Raw genomic sequence first — 15,061 nt, forward strand, 5'->3', positions numbered from 1 at the left:
CGGGGAGTGAGAGCTTTTTCTGTTTGACAGCCTGTGGCTTAAACAGGCAGAGGCCTTAGATTGGCTATGACAAGAACAGTTCTAACTACTTTTGTTATCTTATGTCTTAATAGGGTTCAGGATATTCAGAAATTCCTATTGCCTATAAGAAATACAGATATCGGCTGGGCGCGGTGGCTCACGCTTGTAATCCCAGCACTTTGGGAGGCCGCGGCGGGAGGATCACGAGGTCAGGAGATCGAGACCACTGTGAAACCCCGTCTCTACTAAAAAATACAAAAGATTAGCCAGGCGTGGTGGCGGGCGCCTGTAGTCCCAGCTACTCAGAGAGGCTGAGGCAGGAGAATGGCATGAACCCGGGAGGCAGAGCTTGCAGTGAGCCGAGATTGCGCCACTGCACTCCAGCCTGGGTGACAGAGCGAGACTCCGTCTCAAAAAAAAAAAAAAAAGAAATACAGATATCAATTGCATAATTGGGTGTGTACGTGTGTATATCTGCACACAGGTGGGTTGAGAATGAGGCTGAGGAAATGCATGGAGAAAAATCCTGGGGAAATTGTCTCTTCTGAGACATGTCCTTGACTGAGGCTGAGAAGGGGCCCAGCTTTGCCCTGAGAGAGGGAAGACGAGACAGGACAAGGAACTGTGCTTCTAGCTGGTGGCTAAAAAAGTATGACCTCTAAAGTCAGACTGCCGGAAGCTGAATCCCACTCCACCCCATATTTGCTATGGGACTTTGGGCATACTCTTTAACCTCTATAAGCCCTATTGCTACATTGGGAATAAAATGAGCCAATGAAGTCGGATCGCTTAACTCAGTGTTTGTCACACATCACATATGCTCAGTGAATTGGCTGTTATAACCAACTCCTGATGCCTAGATGTATAAGAAAGAGACTCCCAGATTCTTGGAGCCCTGGCCAGGGAAGACCCTCAAGGGACGCTGGTGGAGATGTCCCAGAAGGCTGCAGACCAAGCATCATCCATAAACCCAACTCTCGAGAGGCTGTCACCACACCCTGTAGGTTATGTCCCCCTGTTTGCTGGGCCCCATCATTTCTCCCACAACTTGCCTTCACTTAGCAACACATCACACAATTTCCTATCCTACCCACTCCCCCACACCACAGGCATTCTCATCTCTATTAAAAAAATAGTTCTAATTTTTTTTCTTGGCTCACAATACAAAATTGCAGATGGAAGAGAAGGGAGGGAAAGAGAGGAATGAGGGAGGGAGAAGACAGAAAAGGAGGGAGGTAGGGAAGGAAGGAAACAGACGCTAAGGGAGGAAGAGCTCCCTGATCTCAGGTGGCCCATAACCCAACCTCCACCCCCATACTTACTGTAGTCATTTCCACTTACAATCTAAATGTCTCGTTCCACTCGGGGTTGAGGGAGCATTTGATGGTTTTGGTCTTCTGTTTGCTCTCACTTTTGGGATCAGGAATCAGTTTCAGTTTTACGTAGGGATCTGACAGGCCATTGGGGTCCATAGGTACAAGGTTTTTAGCATCTCTTACTGAAAAAGAAAAAGCAGTTTTTGCATTAATACTGTCCAACATGTTTAAGCACCAAGCAGTGACGGCTGCAGAACTTGTGGAAGGTTCTTTGGCATCACACTTGTTTAGTGAGAAATTTAATTTTATTAACGTCCACAGCTGAAGCAGCACACAAAATGAGATGGGCTGATAAGATGTCAACTCTGTTCTGTGTTGGTTAAAAATGGATTTCTGACTTTCACACTGCTCTTCCCATACCAAGATTAACTTCTAAGCTTATTTTCCACAAAGCCCACAGGAAAGGCTGGCTTCTTTCATTTAGTATAATGTTTCCGAAGTTCACCACACTATAGCATGTATCAGCACTTCATTTTTTTGCATGACTGAATAATATTCCATCATATAGATATCCCACATTTTGTTTATCCATTCAGCAGTTGATCCACAGTTGGGTTGTTTCCACTTTTTGGCTGTTGTGAATACCGCTGCTATGAACATTTGTGTACCCCAACACAAAAGGTCACATATTGTATGATTCCATTTACATGAAACATCCCAAACAGGTAAATCCATAGAGACAGAAAGTAGACTACTATTAATAGTTGCCAGAGGCTGGAGGGAAAGGGAAATGGGGAGTGACTGCTTAATGAGTACAGGGTTTCTTTCGGAGGTGACAAAAATTTCTGAGAACTAGATAGAGATGATGGTTGTACAACACTGTGAATATTCTATAAATGTCACTGAACTGTATATTTAAAAACAGTTAATGGTTAATTTTATGTTACATTAATTTTACCTCCATTCAAAAAGAAAAAGCTAAAGAAAGGAAGAATTACCCTCTAAACCAAGGTACACCTATTATCCATGTATCACCCATAACCAGCACCCAGACAGCCCATAGAGAGAAGGCTGGAACAATGTCAGCAGCATTAGAGCTCAGCTCCACTCTGACTCCAGAACACCCAGGTAAAGGAGGCTATAAGGCTAACATGGTGAAACCCTGTCTCTACTAAAAACACAAAAAAATTTGCCAGGCGTGGTGGTGGGCACCTGTGGTCCCAGCTACTTGGGAGGCTGAGGCAGGAGAATGGCATGAACCCAGGAGGCAGAGCTTGCAGTGAGCTGAGATCATGCCACTGCACTCCAGCCTGGGCGACAGAGTAAGACTCCATCAAAAAAAAAATAATAATAATAACAAGATGAACTTAGAGGAGAAAAGGAGGCAGGGAATCAGCAGTGAAGATGCAACTGGCCATAGAAAGGATGAGGGAGACTAAATCATCAGCTTGGAGAAACAGGAAGTAGTTAATTAGGAATCAATTCAGAAACCAGTAATGCAGGTAGTCAATGGACTAGAAAATGAGAATTGTATAGCTCTTAAGGATACAATGTCAATCATCTCACTGACAGTAGAACAATCCACAATAATACATTCAATCCAAATTGACTCTAACTCTCTGCTAAAAGGTGAATACACAATGACTCCTATCAGGAATGCAAAGATGGTTCAACCTTAGGAAATCTGTTTTCAATATATTCATCATATTTACAGATCAAAGAAGAAAACCATAAGACCATTGTAGTTATCTAGAAACAGCAGAGAATTTTCTTAACAGGATAAAGCCTATCTGAAATAACAGCACCATGGTTCATGATAAATGCAATTCCATTAAAGTAAGGAATAAGACAAAGATACCCATTACCATAGCCATTATTTAATACATTTTTTCTCGTGTTCCATAAGTGCAGTAAGAAATAAAGAGTTACCATCTAAACCAAGATGCACCTATTATCCATGTGTCACCCATAACCTGCACCCAGACAGCCCATAGGGAAAAGGCTGGAAAAATATCCACAGCATAAATAAAACCAGAAATTTTGTAAATTCAAGATGACAAGAAAAACAGATTAGAAGAAAGAATATTGGAAAGTAGGAGAGAAAGCACCCCCTCACTTCCTGCAACCTTTGCTCGCCTCCAATCATAGTCATCTCCTACCACGGTCATGCTCTAGAGCCTATTATCCCAGAAATTATACCACTTTCTCAATCTCAGTTTCAAGTACCCTACTATCTTACACCAATTTCTATTTTTCCAGTTCATTAGGTCTATTATTCTACTGCATAAATCTTCCCCTATTCGTCAGTCCATTCTCCACCAATCAGTCCCTTGAACCCAACACACTCTCTTGATCTCCCTATGCCCTCTTGCTTTTACTCCATTCATCCCCAGATTCAATTTTATAGTGAATTTTAGCTACTCCTTTGGAAAGACCCTCAACTCCCTTGCCCCTCTTTCTTTTTATTTTACTTATCTCACAATACCCCAGCCCTACTTAAATTCAAATACCTGTCCTTTCTTACTCTGTCCTTTTCCTGCACTCAAACAGCTGACCATTGCTGGAAAAAAAAATGACTGACTTCCCTAAAATGATACAGCTAGTAAGGGGTTGAGACCGAATAAATGAGATGGGAGAAGCATTGAATCGGCTACCATGATGCAAGCTGTAACTTATTCTGTGCTGACATTTTTTCTGCACTCTAGCAATGTGGCACTGTCTTCTATTTTTCCACAGGCTGAATTCATCTCCCATCTCAGCTTGCAAGCTGCATCTCATTTTTACACCAAAAGCAAGATGTTGACCTTGATCAGTTAAGTTCAACAAGCAAGTCCCTACTAAGTGCTAAGCATTCTGCTAGGCCCTGGGGATATAGGGGACAAAATAAAATGTTAATCTTGTCCCCAAGACAGACCATATAGTGTCATGGACACAGGGCTACAAGATCCCAGGATCCGCATCTTACCAAGCAGTTACTTCACACATATGAACCTCAATTTCTTGATCAATAAAATAGGTTGTTACAAGAGTAAAATTGGATAAAGAATATATGTGTTTAGCACAGAACCTGGAACTTAGAAAATACTCAATAAATGTTAACTGCTACATATTACTGCTATTTCATTATTATTCTTATTCATATTCAGTGCCCTCTTTCACTACGTTTTTGTTGTGTGTGTGTGTGTGTGTGTGTGTGTGTGTGTGTGTGTGTGTGTGTGTGAGAGACAAGGTCTCACTCTGTCACCCAGGCTGGAGTGCAGTGGCATGATCATGGCTCACTGCAGCCTCGACCTCCCGGGCTCAAGTGATCCTCCCACCTCAGCCTTCCAAGTAGCTGGGACTACAGGTGCTTGCCAACCTATGCCTAATTAATTTTTAAAAAAAATTTTGTAGAGGTGGGGGTCTCTCTATGTTGCCCAGACTGGTTTCAAACTCCTGGATGCAAATGATCCTCTGGCCTTGGTCTCCCAAAGTGCTAGGATTACAAGTGTGAGCCACCATGCCTTGCCTATTTGTCTATTTTTATTATGAAGACTTAACCATTTCCAAATGTACTGACATCAAATGGAACCATTTGTGGTTTTCTTCTTAACAATGCATTCGATGTTTACTTGAACCCTTCCATAGGAGAGCTTCTTAAACCTTACTGTGCATAAAAATTACTCAGAGGACTCATGATACACATATATCTGGCACCCACCCCCACAGATAGATTCTGATTCCCTAAGTCTGCAGTGAAACCTGTCCATATGCTTTTCTAACACATTTCCATGTGATGCTGATGCTGCCAGTCTGTAAGACACACATTAAGTAACATTGTTCTGGAGAATAATAATTTCTCAAAATACCCATGCATTTTCCCCATAGAATATAATATCCAACTGTTACTTTCATTTCTTGAACCTTCCAAGAAAAATAACATGTACCAGTTTCTAGGCTGGGATCTTGGAGTGACACATCTATCACATAGTGAGCTGCACACACACAGGATTGAGACACTCAGAAGCGCCAGAAGCTTGTCTGTCTGGTTGATTGGCAACACAGAGGCAAGAAGAAACAGCTCATCTTTCTTCTCCCTGGCAAGGCCACTCCCCCTCCTCCGCCCCAGTCTTGTGAACTGACACCACAAGGATAGTCACTGGAAAAAGATCTTCTATCATAAGCTTAAGGAATTTACAGCTCTTTTAGAGTGCTCTTTGCTGGACAAGAGCGTTGTATTTTGAAGCTGTCAATCTCAAGACTCGTGGTTTAACAGTAATTTTTTTTTTTTGACACAGGGTCTCGCTGGAGTGCAGTGGCGTGATCACGGCTCACTGCAGCCTTGATCTCCCAGGATCAAGCGATGCTACCACCTCAGCCCCCTGAATAGCTGGGACTACAGGCATGTGCCACTACACCCAGCTAACTTTAAAAAAATTTTTGTAGAGATGGAGTCTCACTATGTTACCCAGGCTGGTGTCAAACTCCTGGCCACGAGTGATCCTCCTGCTTCGGCCTCCCAAAGTGCTGGGATTACAGGTGTGAGCCACTGTGTGCAGCCAAGAATGACCTTTTCTTGGGAATCTAATCATTGCAGAGCCAAACATTATTCACTGAGGCATGACTCCACCTCTTCCCTCATCTTTATAGGTCCTTTCTTCTACTTTTGTCCTTTGAAGCTTATTCTCTACCAAAGGGGCCAAAACATTCTGTGCAACGGAATGCTGTGGAATGCATCCTGAGACTTCTGGCATTCACATCTCCAAGAGCTCTGGCTACTAAAACCATCTATCATGAGCAGTTGACAGTAGCTGCAGGCTAAGATCCAAAGGGCTGTCCCTCCTGAAGCGTTTCAAAGTTGAGTCGTGTTTCCCAGCAGCAAGAGAGCCGCATATGTATCGCGGAAGCAAATCTCTCTAGACCACACTTGGCGAGACTGACTTTGATTTTTCTTGATAAATGTTTCTTTACTATCTTTGTTGAAACCCAGCCAGCCCAGATGGTACCAAATGCTTCACACAAAGCAGAAATAGCAAACGTCCCCACTGGTGGAAGTTTGCTAAGTGTACAGGAGAAGCATGTCCTGGTCCAGAGAACACTGCTTGCCCTGGCCATGGGCTCTGGGTGCAGGGTGAGATCTGCCTGTTTCTGTCTAAGGGTCTTTGGAGCAAGTGAGGCCTCTGCATTCTGGTCCAAGTTCCCTAAGACAGCACTGAATCCATAAAAAGATAGCATGCATGTTAACTATTTTTCCAAGAATTGTTCTTCATCAAGAACTTCCTTAATTGTTTTTTCTTTCTAAGAAGATACAATTATCTGTCAGAAAACTCGCAATAATTGTGCTGCTTTTATATCCCGATCCCACATTATGTGAATCAGGAGCATCTCTTATTTAACTCCTTTTGAAGGAACTTTCCTCAATATTATGAGTCTTGCTTTGTCCTCACTGTGTGTCCTCAAAACAGTAATTCATTCCAATGAAGGATTTATTAAGGAAAAAAAAGAATATTAATCCAAAGTAATACCCACTAACATTCAGCCTGAGGATGTGTGCAATTATAAAAGTAGGAAATAGCCTGAGTGCCCACCAATGGGGGAAGCAGTAAATAATTTATGGCACATTCATACTGTGACGTACTCTGCCCATGCTGATAACATTGGGCTATCTATATGCAGAAATGTGTTGAAAAAAGCAAGATGAAGCATGTTGAAAAAAGAAAATGAGGGCAATATAATGCCTCTTTGTTTAAGAAAAAAGCGTGAAGGCATTAGTGGTTCAATTGGTGAAATCCGGAGCTGAACTGTCAGATAATAGCATTGGGTCAATGTTGCATTTCCTCATTTGAATAAATGTACTAAGAATATTTTTGTTCTTGGGTAATACAAACTGAAGTATTTCGGGATAAGTGGAAACCATGACCCCAACTTACTCTCAGATGGATCAGAAAAAAAATGTGCACATATATAAAAATACATTAGTAGAGAAAATGCTAAACCAAATGGGGCAAAATATAAACAATTAGTACATCGGGTAAAGAGTATACAGAAATTTCTTTTATTGTTATTGCAATTTTCTGCCATTTTGAGATTATGTCAGAATAAAAAAATTTTAAAGGCTCTCCAAATATTTAAAAGAAAGGTACAGTAAAATGCATTTTCTACAAGGTCATATATGAATGTAAATATATAGAAAAGAGTCTGAAAAGATATACCCAAAATTGATTTAAAATAATTTCCACCTTTGAGGAACAGGTATAGGAACCTGATTTGGGTTTGTGAATAAAGATTTTAGCTTTATCCATCACATTTTAAATTTCTGACAAAGAGAATGTATTCTTGTATTAACTGTGTTATTAAAACAATTTACAAATTCAGTTGTGCTTTGACAGTTTCCAAGAATCTATTGCCCTGGCTTTCAGATACCCCATCTTGTTCCTCCAAAGAGTTTATAGGGCAATTGGATCTGCAGGGTGATACTTAAAAACTTTTGGTTTGCATCACAGAACCCAGAAAATGAGCTCCGTAGTGAATAACACACAGATCCAGGATAAGCTCATTGAGGTCAGCTGGACATCCTCAGCACATGCCCTAACCAGGATTGGAGGGAGAGACTAAACAGGTGAATCATTTCAGAGCCATCAACCTATTTTCACTGTCCTGCCCTGCCCTTCTCCTGTTTCAGTTATCTGTTGGTGGCTGACAGTTTACCTGGTCCTTTGCTTGAACCCCCCTGCCCTGCCATACCTTCCTAAGTTGGAAGCTTCTTTAGCCCTTTGCTCTACAATCTAGATTTGTGTCCCATCGACTCCTGTTTACTTATTACTTCTTCTAACCCTGCGGGTTTCTGACCCCAAGGTTCTCTGATGCTGTGGCTTTTACGAGCCCTGGAATCCCTCAGAATCCCCTTCCTAGCCTCTGTAACTGGCCATGCTGTATAATCTTCACCTGATAGGCTCTGATTGCAAAACCAGCAAACGTGGGGTCTTTGGGCAGCCCACATCCAGCATCAAAGTCCTCTTGAGCACATCATGGTCCCAAAGGCTCCTAGAACAGCTGGCTTCCCCTCATTGCTGGCAGTGGTACAGTTATCACACATCTAATTATCTGTGTTAAGACAGACTTCCAGCTGGGACTGTCATGGTGTCTGTCAGGGAGAGAGCCTGTCAAGCCACAGCTAGTGAAACAATGGTGGAGAGCTAGCGTGGTGAATCAGGAACTAAGTTAGCAATGGCTAGACTTCAGAGTCAGGCAGACACAGCTGTCAGTTCTACCTCTGCCATGACTCTCACTAACTGGGTGATCTTACTTGGATGGCTTCTCTGAGCCTTTGTCTCTCCACCCCCAAATTCTCACAAACCTACAGACAACTCAAATGGGCTCTTGGATAATAGTGGGGGTGACCACCCATCCCAGTTTGCCCAGAGTAACCTCAATTTAGAACTGTTGTCCTCTCACTCTTAAGAGAGTCCAAATTTTAACAATAAATTATATGACTACCCTAATGATAGAGGATAATAATGTCAAAGTGGAATGTAAGGCACATGGCAGAGGCTCAACAAATGTTGATTTCCTTTCTCCTTTCAGAGAATTGAGGCCAAATTATGTAACAATCAAGATAAATTCCAGGGCTAAAAGAGTATCCCTCCAATGTGATTTTCATACAAATGAATCTTGGAGGAGGTCTGAGAATAATAGATGACATGAAGTCAAATGTATCATCCATTCTTCTTATGACCTCCTCTCCAATCCAATCCAGGCATTTGGAGTTTCATCTGATATGGCATAGCCTCTGAACTCTCCAGTGACAGTTTATCCTTTTATGTCTCTACTCCCTTTACCTGGCTTTTTTTTTTTTTTTTTTCATTTTATCAAACCCTCCAATTCCTCAACTGTTTCCTTTCCTCTGGTCCATCAGTGCATTGCTACGGTTTTACTTCCTCCCTACCCCTTCTCATATGGAAAAGCCATTCAATCGCTTCTGACCAGTGGCTTAAATGTCCTTATCTTCCTGTCTCTTCAACATCCTGTGTGCATACCCTCAACCATGAGTGAAATTTGCTCTAGAGAGTGTCCCCAGGGGAAAGTGTCACACACAGGGGCTTCACGCCACTATACACCCATGAGCTCCAACCACAGCAAGGTCCCGCACACTGCTTGTCAACCCTATTGGGTGTCCCTTGTTAATTTCCCATTCCTTAAAGAAGCAATTTCAATATTTCAATTCTTGAGGCTCCCATCTGATTCCTACCTCCATCTCACTCATCCATTGATCTTTGGTATTATATGTTTTTGTCATTAATTTCTAGTTCTGTTCTTTTTTTATTGGAAAATGTGGGCTGAGCAATTTCTGGGGGCATTTTGGAGGGAATTTAATCAGGTTTCCTTAACAAGTTAATATATCACTAATTTTGTGAATACTAGGGAAAAAATGTAATTCTTTCATTGAAGCGTTCAGGATTCAAGACAGAGAGGTATTTTATATTCACTCTAATTATATTATTTAAATTATCTATATCCATTTTCTTAACCTCTTTTGTCTGTCCAAGACTGACAAAATGTGTTTTTAAAGCCCTTCTATTATGGTATTTCTGTAAATTTCTCCTTTTATTTCTAGTTTTTGCTTTATGCATTTTGACCCTAGGTTCATGATTACTTTTTATCCCCAGACTTTACTTACCATAAATAAAAGACTCATTTTGTATAGTATATTATATACTTGTCTTGAACTCTACTTTGAATACAGTATAGATGTTTTTCCATTTGCTCTGGTCTTTTATCTAGGAATATCTGATACTCATTTACCCATGGATAAATGCTATTTGTTCTCTACATCTGTCATTTATTTAGTGGTTATATTTATTTATTTGTCCCTTTCCCCTGCCATCCCCATTGGGAGCACTCCTTGAGCTTGTTTCCATATTACTTATTACATTTTCTGCAGTAGGCACTCCTCTATGCTTCTACACACTTTGATCTAGTCTACTGTTTTAAATTACTTTTTAGTATCATAACATGACAACCTTCTTGCTTCTGCATTCCTCTTATCCAGTTCCCTCCTCATCTTGGACTATTGCCTTCTTTTCTCTCTCTTCTCTCTGTCTGTGTGTACATGTGTCTTTTATCAGCTTATTTTCTGCCTATAACATTTATTTTATGTGTTTAATTACATGCAGTAAAATTGACTTTTTGGTGCACAGTCTTGTGCACAAATTTATACGTTTTAATGCATGTACAGATTCATGTAACCATCACACAATCAGAATACAGAAGAGTTCTATCACCTCGGAAAAATTCCTCATACTTCTCCTCTACAGTCACATCCTCTTCTCATCCTCAGTCCCTGGAAACCACCGATCTGTTTCTCATCACTACAGTTTTATCTTTTCAAGAATAATACCTAAACGGAATCATACAGCAAGAAAACCTTTTGAGATTGATTTCTCTTTCTCGACAAAGGGCCTTTGAGGGTAATCCATGTTGTTGTGTATATGAATAGTTAATTCTTTTTTATTGCAGAGTAGTATTTTATTGTATGGATGTATCAAGGTTTATCTATTCAGCTGTTAAATAATATTTGAGTGGTCTTCAAATTTTAGTGATTACAAATAGAGCTGATATACTCATGGGTTCTTGTGTGAGCATAAAGTTTCATTTCTTTAAGATAAATAACTAGGAGTGGGATCATTCAGTTACATGCGTTTGCTTAGCTTTATAAGAAGCTGCCACACTTTTCCAGAGCGGCTGTACCATTTTGCATTCCCACAGTGATGCATGAGAGTTCCTCTTGTTCTGCATACTCATTAGCACACCATATTGACAGTATTTATTATCATTATCATCATTATTTTAGCCACTCTAGTAAGTGTGCAATGGTACTTCATTGTGGTTTTAATTTGCATTTCTCTAATTTCTAGTGATATTGAATATCTTTCCATGAATGTATTAGCCATCCTTGTATTATCTTTGGTAAAGTGTTTGTTCAGGTTTTTAGATTACATTTTAAGTAAGGCTGTCTTCAGACGAATGAGTCTGAGAGTTCTGATACAATGAGTTGGATACAAGTCCTTTGTCAGATATGTGATTTGCAAATATGTTCTTCCAGTTTATAGTTCGTTTTTTGCAAAACAAAAGTTTTTAAACTTTAATAAAGTACAGTTTACCACTTTTTTTTTCTTTTATGGGTCACGTTTTTAAGTGTCACATCTAAGAACTCTTTGTATAACTACAAGTCATAAAGATTTTCTCCTGTGTTTTCTGAAATTTTATACCTTTATATTTTGCTCCATGACCCATTTTGAGTTAATTCTTGCAAAAGGTGTGAGATGGAGGTCAAGGCTCATTTTGTTTTCATATAAATGTCTAATCATTCCAACATCATTTGTTAAAAGACTATCCTTTTTCCATTTCATTGTTTTTGCACTTTTGTTGGAAATCAATAGGCCATATTTGTGTGGGTCTATTTCTGGATTCTCTATTGTGTTCCAACGGCTTATGTATCTATCCTGTCACCAGTATCACATTTGATTACTGAAGCTTTATATAGTAAGTCTTAAGATTGGGTACAGTAATTCTTCCAACTTCATTCTTCATCTTAAGAATTGTTTTGGCCATTCTGGATTCACTGCCCTTCTATATAAGTTTTAGAATCACTGTGTCCAAATCTACAAAAAATCCTGCTGGGATTTTGACTTGAATTTCATTAAGTCTACAAATCAATCTGTAAGACTTGCTGTCTTCACTCTGCTGAGTCTTCCAATCCATGAACATGGGTTATCTCTTCATTTATTTAGGCATTCTTTGATTTCTTTCAGTGTTTTAGAATTTTTAGCATATAGATTCTAGACATGTATTGTTAGATTTATACCTAAATATTTCCTTTGTTTTGGAGCTGCTGTAAGTATTATTTTTTAAATTTTTGGTTTCTAGTTGTTAATATATAGAAATACAATTGATTTGTGTGTTGACCTTGTATGCTGCAACCTAGCTAAACTCACTCATTATTTCTAGTAATTTCTTGGTAGATTCCTGTGGATTTTCTACATAAACAATACTGTTTTCTGTGTACAGAAACAATTTTGCTTTTTTTCCTTTCCATTCCATATGGTTTTGATTTTTTATTTTATTATTACTTTTTTGAGACAGAGTCTTGCTCTGTCACCCAGGCTGGAGTGCAGTGGTGCAATCTCAGCTCACTGCAACCTCCATCTCCCAGGTTCAAGCAATTCTCCTGCCTACTCCCGAGTAGGTGAGACTACAAGCATCTGCCACCATGCCCGGCTAATTTTTGTATTTTTAGTAGATGTGGGATTTCACCATGTTGGCCAGGCTGGTCTCGAACTCCTGACCTCAGATAATCCACCCACCTCAGGCTCCCAAAGTGCTGGGATTACAGGTGTGAGCCACCGAGCCGAGCCCCATATGCCTTTAAAAAAGTTTTTTGTTTTATTGTGCTGGTTATGACATGATGTTGAATAGGACTGGGGAGGATGAACATTTTAGTTTTGTTTCATAGCTTAATGGAAAAACATGCAGTTTTTCATCATTAAGTATGTTACAGATTTTTGGTAGATACTCCTTACTGGTCAAGAAGATACTTCTTACTGGTGTGCTGAGAACTTTCATCATAAATGAATATTGAATTTTGTCCAATTTTTTCTGCATCAATTGATATGTTCATTTTTTCTTTCTTTAGATTACTAATATGGTAAATTACATTGGTTATTTTTTATTATTAAGCCAGCTTGCATTCTCAGGATAAAACTCATTTGGTTGGAGTGTATTTTTCATTTATATATTGCTGAATTTCATTTGCTAATATTTCAATGAAGATTTTTACATTTATGTTTACAAAGAGTTCTTATACATGACACTAAAATCATGACCTATAAAAGAAAAACTGTACTTTATCAAAGTTTAAAAACGTGTGTTCTGCAAAACACAAACGACGACCTGGAAGAAAATATTTGAGATATTTGCTTGTAGTTTTCTTGTACTATTTTTGTCTGGTTTTGGTATGAGGGTAATGCTAGCCCCATAAAATAGGTTGAAAAATGTTCCCTTCTCATCTACTTTTTAGGAGAATCAGTATTATTTCATCTTTAAGTGTTGGTAGAATTTACCAATATAAATTTCATTTTAAGCACTTTTTAATCTGGATTCCACAAAGTATCACGTATTATACTTTTATTTTCTTTCAGTTCAAAATATTTTCTTATTTCCCTTCAGACTTCCTCTTTGAACTAAACCATGGATTATTCGGAAGTTTGTTTGTTAGTTTCCATATTTTCCCAGGGGCTCTACTCTTATGATTTTACTTCTACTTAAATACTGACAACTCCCACCCACATCTCTTTACTGATCTTTACGACTGTATGTACAACTGTCCACTGGCTATCTTGTACTGGATGTCCCATGTGTACACCAAACTCAACATGTCCAACAACACTCATCATCCTCCTGCTCCCCTGACACCACCATGTCTCCTCCCTGTCTTTCAATGCCAGTCTTAGTGAGTGTTTAACTATCCACCCAACTGCCCCAGTAAGAATCTAGGAATCATTCTGGTCTCCTCCCTTTGGTGCAATGTACAACCCTGTGCTGTTTGATCTGCCTCTTTCTCGTTTTGTGTACCTGAGTCCCTACTATTCGTATCACTGCCATCTGAACAATAATAAGTGTGCCATAGAATTACTGTAATTATTAAGTCGTATTTGAATCCTCGTATTGTGCTGGGCAGGTGATGAGTGATTCATAAACAGCAGCTGCTCATATGATTGCTGCTTGGCCACTCACTTTTCCTCTCCTGGTGAAATTAAGATCCTCCTCATTTGTTTCCCGCCTGCAGTCTTCTATTGAGCCCTTCCTTCACTCCCCCACCAAAGTGATCTTTCAAAAGCTAGAAACCGATCACACACTCTTCAAATAAAAATCTTTCATAATTTTAGAAATTCTATTAATAATATGATTCGCTATAAAACTAGGTCAAAGGAGAAAAACTATATAATTATCTAAGAAAATGACGAAAAAGGCGATTGACAAAATTCAATAACCATTCGTCCTTTTAACATTTGGAAAAATAGAAATAAATGAATGCTTTTCTTGACGTAATAAATATACCAACAGCCTTCATTATGCTTACTGGTAAAACTCTAGAGGCATATCTATTAAGGCCACAATCAAATTAAGAATGCCCACCATCACTATTATAATTTAACATTGTTCTGAAAGTACCAATCCATGCAATTACATTTTTTAAAAGTGTTGGAAAAGAGGACACAAAATCAGCTTGGATTGTCAGAATTGTGTCTTAGAAAAATTCCCCAAAGATTCTGGCATCTGATTGATACCACTTTTCTGGTTTGTTACCCTGATCAATTTTTTTCCATTTTTAATCTCTTTGTCACTTCAGTGGGAATTTGGAAGAAGGAGACATTCAATATATGGTCTCGGTTGAGCATGAATTACATTTTTAGTTAGAAAAAAAATGTACTCTAAATCTGAGAGAAAGAAATCATTGTATAAAAGGGGGGCTGGTCTTGTGCACATAATTCTTAACAAACTGGAACTAGACCCAACGTGGGTGCCCCAAGGTTCAGTCCAGCTGATACTCGGACTTCTGAGAGTTTTGCAACACTGTCAAATGTCACACGCGTCCGTGTGAAGAGACCACCAAACAGGCTTTGTGTGAGCAACAAGGCTGTTTAAACCTGGGTGCAGGCGGGCTGAGTCCGAAAAGAGTCAGCAAA

The 15,061-nt window shown here is 39.5% G+C and overlaps 1 protein-coding gene across 4 annotated transcripts in view; it reads right to left on the reverse strand.

The window, feature by feature from the left end:
* PRKCB (protein kinase C beta) overlaps window positions 1-15,061 on the reverse strand; it is a 387,670-nt gene that overhangs the window by 125,051 nt on the left and 247,558 nt on the right. For all 4 annotated transcript variants that reach the window (XM_055232747.2, XM_055232748.2, XM_055232749.2 and 1 more), the window contains one exon: window positions 1,363-1,519. In XM_055232747.2, coding sequence (XP_055088722.1) covers window positions 1,363-1,519 — 157 coding nt within the window. The remainder of the gene's footprint in view (window positions 1-1,362; window positions 1,520-15,061) is intronic.

This window comes from Symphalangus syndactylus, chromosome 11 (genome assembly GCF_028878055.3).
Source record: "Symphalangus syndactylus isolate Jambi chromosome 11, NHGRI_mSymSyn1-v2.1_pri, whole genome shotgun sequence".
Lineage (NCBI taxonomy): Eukaryota > Metazoa > Chordata > Mammalia > Primates > Hylobatidae > Symphalangus > Symphalangus syndactylus.